At 48.6% G+C, this 14,309-nt stretch overlaps 1 protein-coding gene across 1 annotated transcript in view; it reads left to right on the top strand.

Annotated features, from left to right (window-relative positions):
- PTH1R (parathyroid hormone 1 receptor) overlaps positions 1 to 14,309 on the top strand; it is a gene marked incomplete at both ends in the record, with an annotated part of 131,802 nt that overhangs the window by 106,850 nt on the left and 10,643 nt on the right. The window contains 3 exons of the mRNA XM_082479111.1: positions 3,234 to 3,420; positions 7,275 to 7,428; positions 14,133 to 14,193. Of these exons, the coding sequence (XP_082335237.1) occupies positions 3,234 to 3,420; positions 7,275 to 7,428; positions 14,133 to 14,193 (402 nt within the window). The remainder of the gene's footprint in view (positions 1 to 3,233; positions 3,421 to 7,274; positions 7,429 to 14,132; positions 14,194 to 14,309) is intronic.

The raw sequence follows: 14,309 nt of genomic DNA, 5'->3' as shown, positions 1-14,309 counted from the left end.
GAAATTCCACTCTAACCCCAAAGATTCATGAAGGATAGACCAGTTGAAGGGGAGCCCAGCCATGTAAAAGCGCTGGACTGACTCTTCCCATCTCCCCATGGTGCTGCTGTACTTAGGGATCCAAAAGTGAATGCTCACCCCCCTAACTCTGACTGCCCACCCTCCCTTTCCACCACCCCTGCCAAGAGATGTAGGCCCCTAAATACCATTTTGAACCCAGGCCATCCATTCCTCAGACCAGGTTGTTGCATCTCCTCGCTGCTGTAGAGACCAGGGGAGGGGAGGGATGAAAGGTGTCGCTCACAGCTAGAAGTCTGTTGTTTGGGAAGCCATACCTGCTGAGCTGCAGATAGATCAGGGTGCTGAGCCCCGATCCCCTGAGCCCCAGATTCGCATCCTTTCGGTGGCTGGTAGTATCTTCTCCTAGCAGACAGCAGGACCCAGGCAACATGGATCCTTGGGCAACCTGGTCTCCTTGGGCAATCTGCTCTAGTGGGAGGTGTCCCAGCCTATGGCAGGAGGCTTGGAACTTGATGATCTTCAAGGTCCTTTCCAACCTAAACCATTGATTCTATGATCCTAACAGATGTGGAGGGAATTTTTCCATGAAGCAAATATCCAGGAAGTATCTGCAGCTCCCACCGTGCAAGCTCGAGCTAAACCCTTGACACATACCACTGGGAATAAAATGTGGGGCCGTTGGCTCTAAAAGAGCTCAGCCCTCTCTTCAGCGAGAAAAAAGAGGTCAAGGGGATTGGCTTGGGTAGCAGAGCATCCCAGTGCCCGAATCTGTGACACACACACAAGCCAAAGGGGACTGCAGACCCCTGTTGGAGGCACTTCATGTGATGTAGTCCCAGAACTCATCCCTGCCACCACTCTCCTGTCCTTTTAACTCTTTCCCTCATGTTTCATTTCCCACCGGACACCAGCGAGATTGTTAAAATATTGAATGTCCATCTATGCAAGAGTTCTCCTAGTTTCAGAAGACATGCTGTCTCTTTCTTGATGTAGTCAGAGCTCTTCACTTACAGACCAGACTACACGGGCGACTGTGCTAAAGTGTCTTTGTCCCAGGGAGTGAAGCAGAAGTGAGGACCAAGCCAGATTTTGTTCCAGATAACACATATTCCAGAGATTCACTGACTACATTTCAAATGCAGGGATCAAAGCCTGTCTTAATTTATACCTCAGCAGTTCCATTTGGCGTAATTTGTATTATAATAGCACAGGAAACAACTGTTATTATTATCACAATCTTCTCCAAGGGAGAAAAAAGCACAGCTTTTATTTTTTATTTCCATTGTTGGAGCTGGAGGTTTAAGAGGGTATAAATCCATCCATAAATTCATGCATGGCTACCCAGGCAACAGAGCTATAGAGGACAGAAGGGGACTCCAACAGGTCAATTAGTTGCTTCTTCTCCCCAAAGGCATCATCGCTGTTTCTAAAACACACCTTGTAGGTATGGGTCTAACCCATTCGCTTCTTACCGTCCAGCTTTTCCCCCCAAAAAAAGGACCTTAAAGCGCTTTACAATCAGCATTTGTGGGGTCATTGCTGCCATTGCTGGGGTGGAGCAACATGACCAAGCAAAGGATAGTGTCTCTTATGGCAGAGAAAACAGCCCAGCACACTGTCGTTACCACTGTGCTACTAAATTCCGAGCGGGCGCAAAGATTAGCAGTTTATGAGAACCTCTGCAAGGTTTTTAGTGGCCATTAGCTCTGTAGCCTTTGCAGTCCATTTCCTCTGCACAAAACGCAGATAAATGTGAAGTCTTCAAATGCCGGGTTTGGCTCTGAGAGGGGCAGATTTGTTGGCGGGATGGATTTAACAGCGAAAGGGACACACGCAGGACACACGCGTTAGAACCAGCGAGCACTGTGCACGTATCCCGCCTTCTGTCTGTACACCTTGGAAAACGACTGCGTGTCTTGATGCACTCTCATCACACGTGCGCTGAACACCGGGGATGTGCTCGCCAGGCACACACTGCGCACAGGGATGCGCACGCCCGGCACACGCGGCACAGCTGTTGTTGGCTCCCTGCACACGCGCTGCACGCCAGATGTGCATTCCCTGGGTGTACACTGCACACTGGGTGCGTGCTCACTGCACACACCCCCCACACGTAGGCTTCTGCGCACCCATCGCATTCTTCCTGGTGTTCACCAGGTGGGCAGACACTGCGCATGGGCTTCGTACCCAAGGCACATCTCGCTGCCTCCAGATGTATGCGCACCGCAGATGTAGTGTCCTGCACGTGCAACTCCTGGGTGGAGCGGGGCCAGAGGAGGCCCCGGAGATGCTGCAAGGGCTGGAGCCCCTCTGCTGGGAGGACAGGCTGGGAGAGGTGGGGGGGTTCAGCCTGGAGAAGAGAAGGCTCCAGGGAGACCTCAGAGCCTCTTCCAGTGCCCAAAGGGGCTCCAGGAGAGCTGGGGAGGGACTCGGGATCAGGGAGGGGAGCAATGGGACAAGAGGGAACGGTTTTAGACTGAAAGAGGAGAGATTTAGATGAGTTATTAGGAAGAAATTCTTGGCTGTGAGGGTGGTGAGCCCCTGGCGCAGGTTGCCCCAAGAAGCTGTGGCTGCCCCATCCCTGGAGGTGTTCAAGGCCAGGTTGGACGGGGCTTGGAGCAACCTGGGCTGGTGGGAGGTGTCCCTGTTCAAGGCAGGGGGGTGGAACTGGATGATCTTCAAAGTCCCTTCCAACCTAAACCATTCTATGATTCTATGAAACTCCTCACGCATGTACTGCACACACACTGCGCACACACTGCGCTCCAGGTGTGCACACAATGAGCACGGACTGCGTATCACATACCCACCTCCAGCTGCATGTACGCTGCACACACACCATCCTCCAGATGTAGACTCACTGCCCACACTGCCTGCTGCAGGCGTGCTCGCTACCCGTGCCTCACACTGGCAAAATGCACCCCTATTTCTTTCCAAGGTTTCCCAGTCAGAAATTAAGGAGTTTAAATGAGCAGAGGAACAGCATTGTCCTAACACGAAGTCAGCAGCAGTGTACTGCAACCAACCCCATGGAGTAGGTATTAATCCATGGGTGAACCATGAGTGCAGGACAGCAGTGACATTAGCACTGCTTCCCCATGGTGGCACAGTGCTGATGAGAGGAGCTGGGGCTCTTCAGAAGCAGAGGTGACCCTGAATCTTTCCAACAGACTGGCTAAACTATTCCAACCCTTCTCTGTCTCCTCCTCCAGACGTTTGCACTGCACTAGAAATTACATCCACATGCACCTGTTTGTCTCCTTCATGCTGAGAGCCGTGAGCATCTTCGTGAAGGACGCAGTCTTGTACTCTGGGTCAGCTTTGGAGGAGATGGAACGGATCTCAGAGGAAGATTTGAAATCCATTACTGAAGCACCTCCAGCGGACAAGTCACAGTTTGTGAGTATCACCAGAGCAGACGGTTCTCCACGTTTCGTGCCTCTGTCCTCTCTGTTCAACACCTCGTCTCTTTCAGGGGGGTTTTCCACCCTACTGAGGGACACCAGCTCCCCCCCTTTCCTCACCCTCCACAGCTTCTCCCCATCCCTTCCCACTCCCTCTCAATCCGCTGGCCCAGAGGGACTGCCCAGCCCCAGAGCTAAGGAAGAGCTGTTCCCCATGGCCGTCAAAGGTAAAGTTGACTTTACCTTTGGTTGATGTTTTGGTTCCCATCTACAACTACTATTTTCATCATTCCCCTGATGTCCCCTAAAGTGTAGGGCTCCGGAAACTCCTCCCAGCGCAAGGCACATCAGTGCTTGCATTTCACAGTGTGTACTTCTCCCACCACAATGTGCAACTGGCTGATTTTCCACTTGGAGTTCCTCTTTTTATGACTCATGGAGGCACCACTGTGCTGTAACGTCTGTGCCTTCAGACTGACAGCCCAGATGTAGCAAAGCCACAGGTCAAGGAGCCTTGAGAGGTTCTCAGCCCTGTCACCAGAGACAGAGCAGAGATAGCTTCTGAGGAGGAAGGTCAACAGTAGACATCTCACCTCACTGTAATTTTGCAGTAAACCATAGGTGGTTGCTCCTGTTGGGATTTATCGCTCCCAAATCTGAAAAAAAGACATTTTAGAAGGGATAATGGAGGGATTATGCCCTATCATAAGAAAGGGTAGGGTTCATCTGCAAAAAGCAGATGTCTACAAGGGAGTCACCTTCATTCAGCCTAGTCACCTCAGGTTTCCATCTATGGTCAGCTGAGTCTGTACGGTCAACACAGCCAATTGAGTCAAGGGTATGACATACCATATCCCAAAACAAAAATTGAACTGAGGGCAGGTAAACAGACTCCAGAAGTACATGTTTCTTCTCACTGTATAACAAGCTCAGATGACAACATCTGCGTTGTCCATGTGCTTGGGAGGGATGAAGCCCATCCTCAGGTTTCAAAGTCATCCCCACCTTCTGAAGCTGTCTGCTCTCCTTGTCATCGGCCTCATCACAGATTTCCCACGGTATCATAACTCATCATCCACGAATTGTTGGATGCTGCAGAGACAGAGGAGGTAGATTTTAGCATCTACCATCAAGGGCTGCCTTCAATGCAATGCAAAAAATCTGAGCTAGCTCAAATGTCCTAGTGGAGTGGCTCTCGCAGTGTGGCAACAAACTTTCTGCCTCTGTATTTATTCGGCTTCTCAAGTCTTTCACAGCTTGTGCTACTACCAGGGACCTGGCCACCAACACCCCCGCATAAAATCAGCATATATGAAGTATCCCACTGTGCGTCCAAATTCCCCCACATGGAAATTTGTTATCGTGTTTCCTTCCCATTTCAGAGATCCATTTCATTAGTTTGGTGAGTCTCCGGCTGGAGCACTCTGCACGCTTCAAAACACTCCCCCTTTTTGCAAAGAACACAGAATGTTTTACTGCATTGTTTTCTGTTTCTCCTTGGGCTGGACTCCTTATAGGGAATAATTGGGATAATATATTGCATTCTTTGAATATTAACAATTTAATGGCATTTCCCATTCTGCTGAATTGAAAGGCAAACGAGTGATGAAGGCAAAAATTAATGTGTTTCTTTTGTTTCTAAGTGAAGTGGGAGCTTTGCAATTATTGTCTGATGCTCCCTGTGTGTGGGTAGACAGTGATTTTTTGAAAATATAAAAACTATTATTAAACCTGGATGGGGATTTTTTAATTAATCTTCCTTCTACGTTCACTCACTTTGTCTGTAAAAGAAAATGGGTGTAAAGGTGTCCATATTTTATATATATATATACATATATATGTATATATATATGGCTGGATGGTCGCACTCAAAGAGTTGCGGTCAACGGCTCGATGTCCAAGTGGAGAGCAGTGACGAGTGGCGTTCCCCAGGGATCGGTACTGGGGCCTGTACTGTTCAACATCTTTGTCAGCGACATGGACAGTGAGATCGAGTGCACCCTCGGCAAGTTTGCTGATGATACCAAACTGTTTGGCGAGGTAGACACGCTGGAGGGGAGGGATGCCTTCCAGAGGGACCTGGACAGGCTGCAGAGGTGGGCCCAAGCCAACCTCATGCAGTTCAACAAGGCCAAGTGCAAGGTCCTATGTCTGGGCAGGGACAATCCCAAGCACAACTCCAGGCTGGGCGGGGAATGGTGGGAGAGCGGCCCTGAGGAGAAGGACCTGGGGGTGCTGATTGACGAGAAGGTCAACATGAGCCAGCAGTGTGCGATTGCAGCCCAGAAGGCCAACCGTATCCTGGGCTGCATCAGAAGAAGTGTGGCCAGCAGGTCAAAGGAGGTGATTCTGCCCCTCTACTCCACTCTTGTGAGACCCTACCTGGAGTACTGCATCCAGCTCTGGAATCCTCAACATAAGAAGGACATGGACCTGCTGGAGCGTGTCCAGAGGAGAGCCACGAGGATGCTCTGAGGGCTGGAGCCCCTCTCCTATGAGGAGAGGCTGAATGAGTTGGGGCTGTTCAGCCTGGAGAACAGAAGGCTCTGGAAAGATCTTCTTGTGGCATTCCAGTCCCTAAAGGGGCCTACAGGAGAGCTGGGGAAGGGCTTTTTACTGGGGCATGTAGTGATAGGACGAGGGGGAATGGCTTTAAACTGGAAGAGGGCAGGTTCAGATTGAACAGTAGGAAGAAGTTTTTCCCTTTGAGGGTGGTGAGGCACTGGCACAGGTTGCCCAGAGAGGTTGTTGAGGCCCCATCCCTGGAGGTGTTCAAGGCCAGGCTGGATGTGGCCTTGGGCAACCTGGTCTAGTGGGAGGTGTCCCTGCCTATGGCAGGGGGGTTGGAACTGGATGACCTTCAAGGTCCTTTCCAACCTAAACCATTCTATGATTCTGTGATTCTTTGATATACACAGATATATGTGTATATATGTATATAGTATGTGCATATTCATTTTGATTGGCAAAGGATTAGCGTAAGAGCTGTGCCAGAATAAAAAAAAAAATCATTTTTTACTTATAAGGTACGTATTATTGACATTTTCTGCAAGTTGCTTGTATTCCTCTCAAGGTAAGGGAGATGGAGATGTGCTGCTGGAGATGTGCTGCATGGAGATGCGTTGCTGGTGTTTGATGTGTTTGGGAGTCGTAGGCTTCCTGTGAAATGGAACTATCCCAAGTCCCAGCATTTCCACATTCCACCTTGGCATGATGGGTGAAATCCTCCAGCTTCTGTTTGCTCTTGGAGGACCAGTCGCCAAAGCCTACAGCAGCCACTGAGGGTGTCTTCACCCTCATTGAGGAAAGACAGGCAGCCCTGGAGGACCTTGTCTTGGACATCCATGACAGGATGGGTTGACTCACCCTCTGCACTGTGCCTGTATCTCTCCACGAGCTGAGGGGAGAAATTGTCATTCCAAGTGATGTGACTTGCGGCAGGTCACCCAGACCAAGGCGACTTGGCCACAGCCCTTTGTCCTCTAACATGGACAAGACACACAGGGAAAAGGTGAAACACAGCTGCCCTAGAAAGGGTGTGAGCCCCTCATCACTTGGGTTGGGAGAGAATAGGATTAGGTCATCATCTTTCCACACACGCCCTGTCCTCCTCCTAACTCACCTGGGGGCACAACGTCAGGCTGAGGGGAAGCTTTCTTCTCAGTCGTTCACCTCTTCTGTTCTTGCACTGATTTTTCTTGTAAAAGCCCTGCAACAGAATTTTCTGATTTTTTTTTTTCCTTCCTCTGTTTTGTTTTGCACCCCATCATGGTAAACTATGGCTCTATGTTGAACAAGAATTTCAAACCACGTTCCTCATGTAACCCTGCCTTTCTGTGGTCATTGCAGGTGGGCTGTAAAGTAGCGGTTACCTTCTTCCTCTACTTCCTGGCAACCAATTACTACTGGATTCTGGTGGAAGGGCTCTATCTCCACAGCCTCATCTTCATGGCATTTTTCTCAGAGAAGAAGTATCTTTGGGGATTCACATTATTTGGCTGGGGTAAGTCATAGCTGCTCTTTATGGCTGACCGGTAAGAAGCCTGTTGGAGATGATAGTCTTTGAAGCAGATAACGCATATACTTAGATACAGGAGAGAGGACAGACGCAGGGTGAGCATCAGAGACACAGTGACTCTTGCAAGGACAGGTTAACTCTCTTGTGAAGCCTTCATCATTTCTAAATTGTGGTTCTTACACTGTGGCACTTCCAGGATGTCTGGAAGGATCAGCCCAGGCTTGGAGAGACAGCACATCTCACCATCCTTCCAGGGCAGCAGATGTGTGCATCTGACAGCTGATTTAATGCACCCTCTGAGTTATCCCCGTCTCTGCCAAGTGCCTCCTGCTGAGAAACAGGCGTTGGGCAGGAGAGGCGGAACGTTGCATGAGGCTGCGAGCATCTGCTCCTAGCGGTAGACCCAAGCTCTGATTTCCTACCTCAGATCTCAGTCACTTGAAAAAAAGCTCCTGAGGTTTCATGAGTGTTGGAGCACCAGTAGCAACCTGCAATTTGTGGGAGAAACCTTTCTTTTTTTTTTTTTTTTTTTTTTTTTCCCCCTTTTCTTTTAACTTGGGCATCTTTTCCTGGAGTAAGGAGAAAGGGATGGGATGTGGGTGCAGGGACGGTGCTTCTTAGTGGAAGACATTGTGGGCACACACGTTTCAGACGAGAATGTGCTTTCTGTTCACTTCTGGCATTAGCTTTGGCTTGCGAGGAGTTATGAGGTGCTGGTAGGCTGAGGACAATAAAACAACTGCTCACAGTTGTTTGAAGCATGTGGACTGTAAGGTAGAACAGGAAACGTATTAGATGATCCTCGAGGACATAAATAAGAATAATGGAGTGTAGGTCTACAAAGGAGCTTACAGCAGTAAAAACCTGTTCAGAGGTGCCTATGGTTACCTCTAAACTGGATGGCCGAGGACCACTTCCCAGTTTCCAGCTCTACAATGCACCTGGCCACATCCTGACTGCATTTTAGGATGAGATTAATGTGTGCACCACACCATCCCCAATCCGGCATGTGGTTTCTTCTGGTGTCTCTTAACAGTGGAGCTCTGAGCAAGCCAAATAGTGCAGATCTGAGGTTTTTTGAGGATTGTGGGGTTTTGTGTGCTTCATGAGAGCAGGCAAGGGATTCACGAGTCCAGGGCAGTCCACCCCCCAGGACTCTTTCCAGCCTTCCTCCTTCCCCACTGTGATTATGGGGGAGAAGGGATCCACAAGCTCCTCGTGTTCAGCTAGTGCTGGTGCTGCCACACGATAAAGACGGGAGGTGTAAATACGAGTCCCAGAGTGGGCATCCATCTCTCGGGCAAAGTCTAGTCCCAGCCAGCTGGCAGGTTTTGGGGAAAAGAAATAAATAAAGAGAGATACTTTGGGGTCAGGGCATTTCTTACCTCATCTGTGAGCCAGAGAGGACTTTAGATCTCACCTCTTTTTTTTAAAACAAATGAACAAAAAACGAAACCCAAAACCCACCCTCTTCCAAACCTTCAAGCTACGTAAAAGTTGGTTCTCAGCAAATGGCATTAAACTGTCCAGAGCAGACTTAAAGAAGCAATTCCCCAGAGCACATTCTGCAAGAGGGGGAAGCAGCTGAAAAATAATGCCGTATGTTAAACAAGAGAAACCAACTTGATGCTGTTCGTAAGGCAGCCAAAGGAAAACAGTCTAGCAGGCATGGGTTCCTCTCATTAATTCTTCCAACCGCCGCCAGAGTATAATCATTTTATCAGAGCAACCACAAAGCTGAAGTCACACCTGTCACAACACCAATCATCGATGCGCTTCCAAGAGTTTGAGGCTGCTCAATTTAAATTCCTCTGGAATGAGAACATAGGATCTCTCCAGTTGCATTTGTTTTTGCTTTGTTTTGATTAGCATGATAATGTACACACACACACCCGCACAGACGTATTGCTTTGATAGCTTTTGGGCACTGGAAAGGGCAACCCAATCCAAGACCCACTGGAGTCAGTGGAAAAACTCCAGTTCCCTGCAGCGGGCACTGGATCCTGCCCATACCACAGCAGTGAATGACAGGGAAACAGCGATAAATAATTATGACATTCCACATAGGTACAGAAAAGACAAGTTTGCCCCAAAAGCTGGGATTTTTCTTTTTTTTTTTTTTTTTTTTTTCTTGCTTGCGTAACAATAAACAGCAGTGGATTTATCCGGCCTGGAATTTTCCGAGGTGGGAACGGGGCGCAAAAATCACCCTACAACATCTCATTTCCAGACTACTGAGGAAACCAGAACGTATAGCTACTCTTTGATGCCAGACCCAAAGATTTCTGTTCGGTCTTTTCAATCCACATCCTCACTGGCACAAGGCAGTGCAGCTCCGTGAAAATCCGCAGCGCATTTCTTGCAAAGGGAGACACTGATGACAGAAAGGAACTTGTTCCTTGCCAGCACCCAGCAAAAAATAAATAAATAATGACATTATGGGCAACAATAAATTCCCCAGCAGACTTCAAGTTCCCTGCAGCTGTTTTATGAAGGAAGTCTAAGAAGCATAACCAATAGCTAGAAAACCCAAGCTGATTCCACTGGCATTTTTCCTTCACACAACGTTAATTTTTCCCCCCCCAGCTGGACTGCACTGGCTTTTAGCTACAGTGCAAATGAGGATTGTGGGGAGACCTGGAAAAACCGAACAGATCGATGTGTTACTGTTAGAGGTGCTCAGGTCCAAAAACCCGTGATGGTGAGCCCCGCGTGTTTATCTAAGCAGAAACCATCCTTGCCTGAAAGTATTCGTACCTGACAGGACCAGAGGTGTAAGAGGGTATTATTAACCCTATTTAATATTGGGAAAGTGTGACATGGAGGGACTGAAAAAACACATGCATTGTTCCTCAGAGAGGTTTTCATAGAGCAAGGGACCGAGACCAGATTTCTCCTGACCTACATAAGGTTTTTATTCATAAGCTTTCTTGTAGCAGTCTTCTTTGCAACCGCCTCTCTTACTCACCGCTTTGACACATGCTTGAACGCCCCTTTTCCAGCTGCTGGGAGACACAAGAAAAGAGCTAAAGGAGAGAGTAGGGGGTTGGGGTGGCCACCAGGCTTTGCCCAGCTTGAGGTTTGCACATTTTCCAGCTGATGGGGAGATACCTGACTTTATAGCACCTGCATTGTACACACTGTGTGTATGGACTGGAAATGCACAGCGCATACAATGTGGATTCTGTAGAAGTCACTCACAGCATCGCTGCCCGGTGGGGTTTGTCCTGCGTCACACCGGTCATGCGCGTGGGGTACATACATGCGAGGGGGAGGACGCGCACGCATCCATCTGTCTGAGCTCAAAGCCACCCAGGAGTTCACAGGCTTTTTGGAGACTCACTTCCCGTTCTCTGGTGGGTTGGCCGGATGCATTTAATCACGTATGACTGTCCTGCTCATGGAGCTGCACCCTCTTGGGTGTCTTGCCATTTCTTGCCATTCACTTTAAGGGTGGTGAGGCACTAGAACAGGTTTCCCAGAGAGGCTGTTGAGGCCCCATCCCTGGAGGTGTTCAAGGCCAGGCTGGACATGGCCTTGAGCAACCTGGTCTGGTGGGAGGTGTCCCTGCCTATGGCAGGGGGGTTGGAACTGAATGATCTTCAAGGTCCTTTCCAATCCAAACCATTCTATGATTCTATGATTTGCGGATATCTTTGGAATGTCTAACTTTGAGGACCTCAGTCCTGATTCTCGGGTTAAGGGTTCTCCCATCGATGAGTGCTGTGAGTGCTTAGCAGGAAGGATTGTCAATCTTGAGCACCACAGACCAGGGCTTTGCAGTGGAAACACCAAAAAGTCAGTCATCACCCTCTGAAAGTAAAAGAGCTGCTGGAGGTGAAGCTAAGCCTTCTGACTCTTCACGTCGCAAGATTAGCTTAGCAGAGTGGGAGGAAAAGATTGAGCGCTAGAAATTACCTGATGGCCTAAACACTCCTTGTTCCATTGAGATATAGAGAATTTAAAAATGAGGAGGAGGAAAGGGAGGAGGAGCATGCATACTGCTTTCTGAAAATTTAAGAACATTTACGATTGTTCACGTTGCAAAAGGAGAACGATGTCAGAGACGCAGAAAGACAAATGTAGCAATAAAACTGGTGCCAGGAATTTGCTTTGTGTGTTTTGCAGAAAATGTCAGAGATCCTTTTCCTAAGCTTGCCTGAGCAGAGTGAGGCAGCAGTGCACAGGGCACAATAAATCCACACATAGGGATTTTTTTAGGTATAATTATTTTCTCTTGTATATTTTATTGTTGCTAGCAACCTTGAGCACAGCACGGGATTAGTATGAATGGGAACAGTGTCTTCTCTGAAGTACAGGACAGGCTAGGGAGGAACGAGTACATGTCAGATGCTTCTAAACCTCTGCAACGGTCCACCTTTCAAGCTTAGACCTTCACGATAGTGAGTGAATATCCACCGTCTCGCAGGCAGGCAGCAGATATCTGAACTTTGCAACGCGGCCAGGTTCTCGGTTGGTATAAACTGGAATATCACCAACAACATCCGCAAAATTAGATGCTTTTTAGACTTTGATAGCTCAGCCAGTAGCCCGGAGCATGCACATATTTTACATAGATAGGTGATTAACAGTGAGGAGGAAATAGGCGGTGCATAGAGTAAATCATCACCTTCCCCAATGGGTTCCCAGTGCAATAGGTTAAGTATTTTCTTTCCAATGCCAGCCGTCGCAGGGGATTGTAAAGCAGGGTGCATTCCTTATAAATGTATCTTTGTAGGCAGCGCTGCTGCGCTGGTCCTGAGTGAGGCTCTGTGTTTAATTATTTATGCTTTCTTATATTACCATGGCATTTAAAGGTTCCAACCAAGATAACGGCCCCGTTGTCCATGTGGGCATGAGACAGGCGTCCCTGCTCCACACCCCAGCTCAGGAAAGCGTCCGTGGTCAGGAAAGCCTTTAAGCACCCTAATGAGACTTAAGTGCATGCTGAAAGTTAAGCGTGTGCTTATGCGTGCCGAGCCCCAATGAGCTTAGACTGTGAACAGCATATTTACAGTCATCGGTGATAAATGTCGCCTTTATTTATTTTTTAATATTTTTTTTTTCACCTGAAAGGGGCTATTCTTCTTGAATTTGTGGAAGCTACTGTGGATTTGATCCTGCCTTTTAAGGGAAGCCAGCAGGGGACTCAGTTGTACAAATAAAGCAGAACTGGACCCTAAAAAAATAAATAGAAGACTGCATTTGGATATCGGTGATTCTTTGACTTTTCACGGGGAAAAGATGATGCCCAGTGTAGCAGTGCTGAAATAAGGATGGTTCATTTGGGAATGAACCTTTGGCTAGAGTATTTTGTGAGCATTACCCTAAATTCTAGCATTTATCTGCTTCGTGCAGCGAGTCGCTCACACTTAATAGAGCTTCTAATCCAGCCAGCCCTGTGGTGGGAGAAACAGCCTGAGCCTGACTCCAGACCCACCTTTCCTTGACATCAGGGCAAGGGAACAAATACCTTAGGAAAGGTGTGCTGCACGAAAGCCTTCTCTGCTTCAAGTTGAATGAGTTGGCCAGAGCAGGTATCAGTCACCTAGATCCAAGTGCCACGGGCTATGTATCTATAAAACAGTGCTAGAGGAAAGGCACAGGAACTTGATGATTTTTCCTGCCAAGCCCATGACCCATCTCACACCTTGACTTGAGCATCTCCCAAGTGCAAACCGGGAGGTTGCTTAAGCCTGGACCACTCCTGGCCAGAGACTTGGGAAAGCAAGATGCTCCCTTTTGAAAGCTAGCAGAGTTCAGTAGGGTGGCCATGTCAAGACCATGATATTTGTCTTCCAGAAAATGCCCCCTGCCACTGTTTGGTTTACCATTTCGACTACAGAAGAGATGTGAGACCAAGATCAGGCTTTCCTAGTCTAAATTATGCTTGAATATTTAAAAACTGCTTCGTAGTTCTGAGGAGAAGGATCTGGGGGTCCTAGTAGACAGTAAATTATCCATGAGCCAGCAATGTGCCCTTGTCACCAAAAAGGCCAATGGAATCCTGGGCTGCATAGGGAAGAGTGTGGCCAGTAGGTCAAAGAAGGTCATTCTCCCCCTCTACTCTGCACTGGTGAGGCCACAACTGGAATACTGTGTCCAGTTTTGGGCTCCCCAGTTCAAGAGGGACAGGAAACTGCTGGATCGAGTCCAGCGAAGGGCAACTAAGATGATGAAGGGACTGGAGCATCTCCCTTATGAGGAAAGGCTGAGAGCGCTGGGACTCTTCAGCCTGGAGAAGAGAAGGCTGAGGGGAGACCTTATTATGGCGTACAAGTATCTAAAGGGTGGGTTGAAGGAGGATGGAGCCAGGCTCTTTTCAATGGTTCCCAGTGACAGGACGAGGGGTAAAGGGCACAAGTTGGAACGTAGGAAGTTCCGTTCAATTACACGGAAACACTTTTTTACGGTTCAGGTGACAGAGCACTGGCACAGGCTGCCCAGGGAGGTTGTGGAGTCCCCTTCTCTGGAGATTTTCAAGACCCACCTGGATGCAGTCCTGAGTGATGTGCTCTGGGCAATCCTGCTTTAGCAGGGGAGTTGGACTGAATGGTCTCTAGAGGTCCCTTCCAACTCTGAAAACTCCGTGATTCTTCCGCCTTCCTCTAGCCCACTCCACCTGGGCCTATGGTAACGGAGCCCTCTAGTCCCCCTACTCACCCTGTTTGACCTGTGTTTTTTTGCAGGACTCCCGGCTGTATTTGTTACAGCGTGGGCCAGCGTGAGAGCCACTCTAGCCGACACAGAGTAAGTCACATCGGATTTTCTATTCTCCCTTTCACGTGTGATGCTTTTGTGGGGCTTTTGGCAATGGTGACTTTGTGGGTCACCAGAAGGAAAAGAAAAGGAACTAGGCAACGTCA

This window comes from Vanellus vanellus, assembly GCF_965231255.1.
Source record: "Vanellus vanellus genome assembly, chromosome: 2".
NCBI lineage: Eukaryota > Metazoa > Chordata > Aves > Charadriiformes > Charadriidae > Vanellus > Vanellus vanellus.
The sequence above is the reverse complement of the archived record's forward strand: the minus strand, read 5'-3'. Positions and strand labels throughout refer to the sequence as shown.